Source organism: Phanerochaete carnosa, assembly GCF_000300595.1.
Source record: "Phanerochaete carnosa HHB-10118-sp unplaced genomic scaffold PHACAscaffold_12, whole genome shotgun sequence".
Lineage (NCBI taxonomy): Eukaryota > Fungi > Basidiomycota > Agaricomycetes > Polyporales > Phanerochaetaceae > Phanerochaete > Phanerochaete carnosa.
Window position 1 is genome coordinate 1,414,742 of NW_006767639.1, and position 9,056 is coordinate 1,423,797.

At 51.1% G+C, this 9,056-nt stretch overlaps 3 protein-coding genes across 3 annotated transcripts; 2 read left to right on the top strand and 1 right to left on the bottom strand.

Annotated features, from left to right (window-relative positions):
- Positions 1-2,129: 2,129 nt before the first annotated feature.
- On the top strand, positions 2,130-2,630 carry PHACADRAFT_201145 (uncharacterized protein; the record flags this gene model as incomplete). The annotated part of the gene is made up of 1 exon (XM_007401427.1): positions 2,130-2,630. The coding sequence occupies one exon, from the start codon at positions 2,130-2,132 to the stop codon at positions 2,628-2,630; it is 501 nt and encodes a 166-aa protein (XP_007401489.1).
- Positions 2,631-2,866: 236 nt separating this feature from the next.
- PHACADRAFT_201146 (uncharacterized protein) lies at positions 2,867-3,312 on the top strand (the record flags this gene model as incomplete). The annotated part of the gene is made up of 2 exons (XM_007401428.1): positions 2,867-2,899; positions 2,953-3,312. The coding sequence occupies 2 exons, from the start codon at positions 2,867-2,869 to the stop codon at positions 3,310-3,312; spliced, it is 393 nt and encodes a 130-aa protein (XP_007401490.1).
- A 1,960-nt stretch (positions 3,313-5,272) lies between these two features.
- Positions 5,273-6,518, bottom strand: PHACADRAFT_201147 (uncharacterized protein; the record flags this gene model as incomplete). The annotated part of the gene is made up of 3 exons (XM_007401429.1): positions 5,273-5,402; positions 5,460-5,816; positions 5,998-6,518. 3 exons carry the CDS (start codon positions 6,516-6,518, stop codon positions 5,273-5,275), a joined length of 1,008 nt encoding a protein of 335 aa, XP_007401491.1.
- Between the last annotated feature and the right edge of the window lie 2,538 nt (positions 6,519-9,056).

The window sequence follows — 9,056 nt, forward strand, 5'->3', positions numbered from 1 at the left end:
CTTACATTCGTGAGTAGGCTTGGACAAGTGCTTGGTCTGACTGTGCAGACATACTAGTCAACGTAGGAAAGCGAGGGGCAAGTTATGTTCAAGGTGAGCTACTGCTTGTGCACTCTTTATGAACGACTTTTCCGGTGTTCTATAAACAGCTATTATTGTAACCTTTTCGAAATGTCTTTCCTGATGTGTACCATTTCACAGCTGAGCGGTGCTTCGCCGCGCGGCGTTGAAGATTGCTGACTTCTTCTGGAGGTGTTGGCACTGAAGATGCTGGACCCATTGTGAGTAAAACCGGTATAGAAGCGGGAAATCAACACTCTGAGCTTTGAGGCGATGAGAGGCCGCCAATATGCTTGAGAATAATTGGAAATAGGCTTTCCGCGCTGCTATCTACTCCATCTATTACTGCCATATTAATAAGCGCTACGCCCCTCGTGCCCGATGGGCATCCACCGCTTGGGAAATATCAGAGCCAACAAGTCAGAGCCAACAAGTACGCCTCGTTTTCGCCCCGTTTTGAAGTTCCCGATGCGTGGATCATCGATAGCTACGGTTGCGTAACCGACGGCTTTCTCATTCGAGGCGCCAAGCCATTGATCCGCCGAAGCGCATCAGGCGCCGCGCCGTACCCCATGACGCGTACCACGTAATGTTACCGTATTGAGATCGATATGGTCCACTACACCGCCGGCGCGCCGTGAGATATAAATGAGTTGATGCCGTTACCGAACAGTTCACTGCGCGGTACGTGACGCGCGTCTCCTCGTTACCTAACTGTCAGAAAGATAAGTAAATAACATCAGTGCACCGTTAGGCAAGCTCTAACGGTTAGCTAACGAGATTGGGTAACGGGCTGGTCTTTCCATATTCCCGAGGTGTCCTGCAGCGGGGTTTGAATACGTCGGCAGTACCCGTTTGAATAAATTACACATTTTCCATTGAATTTTCGCTCTATTTGCATGAAAATTTGACAATAAAAAGCAATATATTCCTGACAAAACTAGGGAAGATACAAAGCTCTAGGAACTATTAATACACTACAGTACATGCTAATCTTCCAGACAGACACCGTGCTTAGTACTCTTCACATCTGTCATGACTTGCTGAGACTTGCATGGATACCCTGGACAAAGCTAAAAGTGTGAGCCCTTAAAACACAACAGCAGACTTATGAGCTTACATGAGTGACACTTATCACCTGACATGCCAGCTACATATGATTACACATCTAGATAATCGTCAGCTGTGACTACCACAGAATATATGGTGACATACCTGTCAGAGTAGTGTAGGTGCTGCTGAACCAAAGGACATATCAATCAGGAAGCTACTCCTTGAGCTGTAGCACAACCTGATTTGTACCGTAGCTTAAGGAAGATACAGTGAAGGTATACGCAAAGTGAATGGAGGATGGGAGAGGAAGAGACATGGCAGACAAGAAGCGCTTGAACCACACCGAGGGAATGCCGATGCATGCCAAGCATCAGCGGAGTTCAAAGCTGTCCCTGGCTCAAAGGCTTGAAGCATTCACAAAGTCAGTTGTTTCATTGAACACATCCTTCGTTCGTGGCGAGAAAAATATTTTGGATGCAACAAAGATGCAAGTAAGATTGGTTACTGCTCTCAGGAAGCTTCCAATATTTTATTAGCAGGAAGTAGGCTCGCAGCTACGGTTGCAATTTGGAAGAGCTCGTTTCCTCACGCTCAGGAATCTGTTAGGCGAACAGCTAGCCTGTCAGGCACAAATAGAGACTTAATGGTTAGCAAATTGAATTTGCGCCTGTACTCCTGGCTGTCCGCCGAGTAGCATCAGACCAGTCAGGCGTTTGTTCGATCATTTTGATTGTAAACTGTCAGTTACGTACACAACGGCGGTGTACAGTACTCACTACAGTCGAAGATTCTCGCTAGACGTCTCAACGTTCCCGACATCCTGAGGAGTCACTAGGTCGTTGACACTTTCACTCCCCGCTCTTTAGAACCACCAATAAGGCCACATCGCTTGTCTGTCCTACCACCTACGCCCTCACCACTCGCACAACAATTGAATACTACTCCTAAACATTATCCCCATCGTACTCACAACATTGATGCGTAGCGTACAACCAATTGCCCCACAACAAACCACAATGTCCCCAAACAGCGCCCACGCCACATCCCTCGCCTCGCTGGACACAACGTCCACACTCGCGGAGTTACACGTCCTGGACAGGTCAATCGCACGGCTCTACCACTGGCTCAAAGTAACTAGCCCCCTCACATCCGACGCGCCTCCCAAACTCAAGGGCAGGGCACAGCGGAAGCTTATCGCTATAAGCAATATGCACACCCAGAAAGAGAGTAAGCGGGATCAGGTACGTACCAAGTTGTTCGGCGCCGCGAGCGGCCACGATGGCCACGTCACCGAGTCTGGTGTCGGGGAAGATGGTCAGTCCAGCGACGACGACAGTGGCGCCAGCAGCGACGATGACAGTGGCGCCAGACAGCAACACGCACAAGACCAACTTCTGCCCGTTCGCCGACGTGTCTCGCCGCCACTCGAGCACCGCAAATATCGCGTCATGAGCCCCCCGCCAACTTTCCCGCAGAACTGGGATGAGTTCCGCTTATCTGATATTCGATTTGGATAAATACTTATTCCCCTGCGTGGCTCTAGCTCGCTCAAGTCTTGGGCAGCCGTCGCATGTCCCCAAACATAGCGGCCAAGCACCCAGAAACAACGATGCTCAACAATCAGCTTGTACAGAGGTATCCACCGTTGGCCAGTTCGCGTTGAACAGACAAACAACGAATACAGCCAGACAAGGCGCTGCCTTGTGTCACAACAACCACCTCCGATACGGCCCACCTTTGGGCCGCGCCGACCATGTCTCAGCTCCAACCGCAACGACCGGCCATCGTACGCTCTCTCGTGGTCAGCTCTGTACACATGCAGCTGTGACGGATAATCAGAGGGGAAAGAAGACAGCACTGGAGGTTAAGGCAGTCGAGGAAGAGGAGGTCAAAGAAGAGCTCCGGAAGAGGCACACTGCGAACAAGGAGAATGCTGCTGTCCGCCGCAGCAAGCACGACGATGAAGAGTGTGTTTCTGAGAGACCCAGGCCTAAGCGCAGCAGGCGCAACTCGGTCCGCCTGTCCTTCTGCTACCCGTCTCGTCACGTGGAGAACCGTGACCGAGTCCACGCGGCTGGTGTTTCCAACGTGCCAACAGCTGTGCCCACCGTGGTTGTTGCTCCCCTTGCCCCTACAACAGCTGCACCGGTCGCCATGCCAGGGCTTGCCGTCATCACACCAACCGCGCAGCTGGCTTGAGATGCCTTCGTCGTCATACCGCCTCCACCCGCCCCTGTATACCTCCTGCCGGTCAACCAAGTACTCGCCGCTCTCTCTGACCTACTGTACAATATTGGGTTGCCTCCAATAGTCGCACTCCAGCCGGTGATGACGCAGAACCTCAGGATGCAGCTTGACTTCATCATGCTGTAATAGTGCATGGTCTCCTTTTCAATGTAACGCAGAGATACACTTGAACTAGTCGTGGAATTTGAAAAATAGTTGGCCCTCCTTCTATCAATTTTATATTGCGCACCTCCGGACAAATGAGCTTGAGCGAGACTTGAGCTGGCAGTCTGCTGCTGAGACAACAAAGTTCCCTTTGCTGCAAATATGAGAGGGAAATATTGTGCTGGAGTGCTATGACATAGTCAAAATGTATGAAGTCAGAGGAAGTAGGAGGGACGTGGCTAGAACTCTGAAGGTATGTCGGAAGCAGTGAAGATTTTTTGCCCTGCGGTAGCGTCGTGGTGTCTCATCAATCGGAGTCCCAGCTCACGTGACTTGGGGCGCTTGGAGGGTAGAGACCCCGGATTGGTTCGCGACCCCTTCTGGCCTGGACTGTGCACTGACTCCAGTGGCAATAACGACATTTGAAAGCAGGTCGGACTATGCGGTCTGACAGGCAGTAGAGGGCTACACGTGCTTGTATATATAATCAAGAACTGACCCCAGTAACTTGAAGATTGTGGTCGTGTGATGCTGCGTTCAATGGCCCGGGTATCCCGGATGAAGGCCTTGCGACGACACTCGACCTGCATAATCGAACACTTCTTTAAGCTGAAAGTCTTTGAATTACACATGCAAGAGTCTGCGCATGGTCTGGTCTGGTCTCGCTGCTTGTTTGTTCACCCATCGTCGGTCGGCACGATTATTCCACCCACCACTCATTGCTCGCTAGCTGACTCAATTTGCCAACTACACGGTGTTCTTGAACACAATGCTTCCATATGCGCCAAACTAGAGTCTGCGCACGGCCTCCATGAACATAATATTTGTAATCACGAGCGCTCGACGTGGCACACATCAATTTGTCTTGGCGTTTTATATTTTATGATCAGACTACATGCGCCGAGTTACGGAAACATGCATTTGCTAAGATGGTAGAGGGACCGGCTCAGCCTCTTTCAGTGCAGCGAGTATTCTATCCTGGCTCCAATACCAATCTACAGTCTCACTTGTCACGGTAGAAGAGTCCTTTGTATGAAGGTTGCTATTGGACAAAAAAAATGAGTTTGGAATTGGTGCAGACTGTACTCACAGTTTGGCGGACAAGAGTGCGCAAACGTGAATAAATGTGCACAAACGCGCGCGAAAGCTCACGAAAGTGGGCGAACGTACATGATCGTGCACAAAAATAGACGAACGTACACGATTGCGCACGAAAGCGCACAAACGCACATGATCGTGCATGCCGCTGAGCTTTGATTTTGGTTACGCCCTGATTTGAGATTGGCGATGGCGCTAATGTGTGCGCGTTCGTGCGCGTTCGTGCACATTTGTGCACTCAACTTATTATTCAGTTTCGTGTAAGCTGACAATTGGTTTTCATTTTTGTGATTATACATCTCATTTGAATCTTCGAGTGCACGAAAGTGCGCGAAGGTGCGCGAAGGTGCACGAAGGTGCACGAAAGTGTGCGAAGGTGCGCGAAGGTGCACGAAGGTGCGCAAAAGTAAACATCTAGTGAAAATGAATTGTGATAACATGAATGTGTAGTTCGTCAAATGCACACTTTTGTGCACGTAAGTGCACGAAGGTGCACAAACATGAGCTTTTGTGCACGTTAGCACATGTTAGTGACCAAACGCGCATCATCGTGCATGAATACACACACATAACCTTAGACGCACATCAAAAACAAAAATTTGCAGCCGGTGTGAATGTGAGATTTTTTTTTGTCCAATAACACCCTTGATACCTTTGGTTCCAGGTCATCTCAGTAGTTTGCCCTCTGCAGCAGGTGGTCAGCTGGCTGGACGGCGTCCGTCCATGCCTCGAAGAACAGGAGCCATGGTTCAAAGGGAGGGGACAACGGCATCTCCCTTAAGGAGTTAGGGCCCATGATCCTTGTCAGCAACATAAGTTTAGGTGAGAACAGGTCACAGTCACTGTATGCCCCGCACTCCCACTGCTCTACCTGGGCATTGATCACGTTCCTGGCTTCGGTGAACCGCAGTTTCTCGCACTTGAATGCGCACCACAGGGCAATGTACAACAGCAACTCATAGTCGAACCGCAGGTGATGACGCGCGGGTACCAAGGGACTGTCTCTGGACAGTTTGCGCACGACCTCATAAGTAGACCACATGTCGTGCAGGAGCTCGTACGACATAAATGGGAGTGTTCCAGTGCGATGCTTTGATATTGGGCCCCCCTTGAGCTTTCCATCTACCGTTGCGCAAGTGGCCAGGTCAAAGTCATTGAGGATGAACAACGGCTTGCCGTCCGGCTCGTCTCTGAGCACCATGATATTGTTGAAGCTGACACCTCAATGCAGTATCAGCACTCTGTATCGCAGATCATGGAGGCTTAGCAGGAAGTTCAATGTCAGCGTTGATGATGATGATGATATGCAGAAGACACTCACAATTCAGCATCTAATAGACCATCTCGCCAAGATATCTTGACAATCGCAAAAAGAGCACCTCAAGAGGCTCATACTTTGTAAAGATGGGCGCGCGCAGAACACGCCTCTCGTAGTTTACTGGCTCTTCCTCGCAGAAAAGTCCACGGAAGCCTTCGCTCAGTGACCACAGGTCTCTCGCAAGACGGAGGCTGGATAAATTTTTGACCCTGGCTGCACGAGTGGCATTCAGCAGATCCTGCTCCTTGAGGCGGGTGTGCACTTGCTGAGAAAATTTGACCACGAGAGGAGTGCCGGGTGCACACGTCGGCAAATTTTCTGCCGTTGCATTGTACACTGTCGTGTGTCGACCGACAAGAGCGTACTTGGCAAAGATAGGACTGCCAAGTATGACACGGATGGGTGGCTTCTCCATCGACAATGTTGCGGAAGAGGTAGATATAGAGACAGAGGCAGAGGCAGATGGAGGCACAGACGTGATCTCAGCATTCTCGCTGTCACAGTTGGCTGGGAACATATTGATGGTGTGGCCATCCATAGATTCAGGAGGGAAGTGGTCGGGATAGGGTGTGTCATTTGGTGGACATATCTTGGGCATTGCTCCTAGCCTTTCCGCGCTGCAGCATGCCAGACAAATCAAGATAGCTGCAAATTTCTCAAAGTTCTGGATCACCGACAGCTGATCAGACGTAGCCACCACCTCTGCCGCATCATAGAGCCACAGGGAGAGCTGTTCGTGCCACAGGACTATACCGAGACAATAGGCACACGAGCTGTTTGTATTCGACAGGATTTTAATAACATAGCTGGCGGCTTGCAGTATGCCGTCAGCGGGCGCTGCTTGTCTCTGCCTCTTGGAGCTGGAGCTGGAAGATAGACTGAGGTCTTCGAAGTCAGTACCTTCCCGCTTACGCTTATGAGACAACAATCCAGCGGATGCAGTTGCAGACCGAGTCTGGGAAGGCTGAGCGGTTGTCACATTTGTCGAGCCCGAAATGGCAGAGAGAGCGGCTGATAGCAAAAAGGAGGTTCCAGATACAGTTTTGTCTGGAACCGTCAGTGGAGAACCCTGATAAATAAAATGTCAGCAAAAGCGACACGGACAACAGTGATTGACCAAACCTGCGGCCTGTCGGCAGCCTGAGGCGGCTGCATCCTCGCACACACAATCTCGCGTCTCTCTGTTGCCTTCTCTTCCTTGACCTCACAGAACGCCATTAGCTCCGTCCACTTCCTGATAGCCAGCCCTTTCTTATCTCTCCCTTTCGCCTTGAGGTCTCTCGATCACACATAGACGATGTCGGGTTTCCACTGAACGCCCTTGGTACCATGCTGCTTGTGGCGTGCGATAACAATTGGATCGTTGCATATCCAGGTGCCGCCAAAGATTGGATGGTTGCTAAATCCCAGCTGCGCAAGTCGTGGTTCTTCTTTCGCAAGCTGAAGAACTCCGTTTGCGAGGCCACAGAACGGTCCGTATCAATCGTTTTCATGGATGCACGAGCAAAATCGCGCTACCGCATCCTGTATGTGTGGCTTGTCGAACCACTTGGCCTCGGTGATGGCAGCAACCAGGGCAAGGAAATCATCCTCAGAGATGCCACAGATAGCAGTGATCCAGTGGAGGCACAGCACAAGAGTGGTGTGGTTGCGGAGATCAGTTTTGATGAATGTGTCGACGTTGTCGTGCTTGTGTGATGAGTTCTTCCTGCTCGAGGTGTTGGTCTTCAGTGGCGTGGAACCCGTCATGGAGCCACTGCCAGTGCAGTGCTCCTGCTCGCATTGTCATCAGCAGAGGTGGTTCTAGAGTCGGCCATGTTGGGTGTACAAAGTGCGGAAATGCGATAATGAAGAGCAGAACTGGCCTGAGTTGGCCGAGGAGGGGTCTTTGGGGGATTGGGAGCTGTAGACGGGAGGTTATCTGTGGAAGACATTGTGCGAGTGTGAGATGGGTGCTGGGTCAGGAAAGCTGATTGGAAAACTCACTGAAGCGGTCTGTAGTTATGTGTTGCGTGGATGGCCTACCAAAAATTGATTCGTGGCCGCAGGATATAAGATATACTAGTGAGACCGGTGGCCTACAACGGTAAGCGTCGGGGTTGAAGTTGGTACTGACTCGATTGCCTAATTGGGGAAGGAGAGCTAATAAACGCTGGAGCGAGCTTTCCCGCGGCTGCCGCGACGCGATCTTTGTGCAGCTCCATTCACTCGATATGTGGCGTTTTTGAGAACGCTGGGCTATCAGCCTCATCAAAAATTGGAGAATGGAACGTTTTCGTGTACAATCATTTACAGATGCAGCCCGGGCACCGAGCCTCAGTGAGGGCCGAGATGTAGATGGGCCCTTCCCAACTCGTGATTCGATATTTAGCGCTCGTCGTCGGCGGTGCTCGACCTCAGAAAAAAATCTGCGTGAGCCACTCTCCGCAGTAGTGTCGTACAAAATTCCTCAACGCTCGCCGGGAGAAAAAGCAAATTGGTCCGAACTCCTGTCAGGGAAAAAGTGGCGCCCGTGGATATAAATTGTGGTGCTCGTCTTGTCTTCCTTCGTCCCAAACCACATCCTTTCGCGTTTATTATATTGCCCGCACAATTTGTTAACAAACTCTGAAAAGCCCGTTGTATTGCTCAGACCATTTAGCCCACCGGCCACTACAACATCGATTATAGGACTTCCATTCGCTCGTTTATCCGACCACTTACGCCTTCAGTGCTCGCACAACAAGCAACAACTCCCTCGAACAATTGCCACTTTGCGTCCACAACGTCTACGCCTTACGTGCAACCAACCGCCTCGCAATCAAAACCAGATGCCCTCGAACAACGCCTCCGCCACATCCCACATTCGGCCGGTCACAATGCTCGCAACCGAGATTTTCAACGACCTGGATGACTCAGTCGAGGAGCTGAACTCCTGGCTCGCAATATATCGTCGCCTCGTACGTACGGCGCCTCCGTCGCTGCTCGAGATCGCACAGACGACGCTCGATGCTATGCACGATGTCTACACCAAGCGCGTGAAGGAGCAAGATCAGGTGGGTGCAGAGCTGGTAGGCGCCGAGCGCGGCCGCGCGATGGCTCGTGTTGATTTCGTCGCCAAGGAACACGGCCTCTACGGTAGCCATGGCGGTGACAA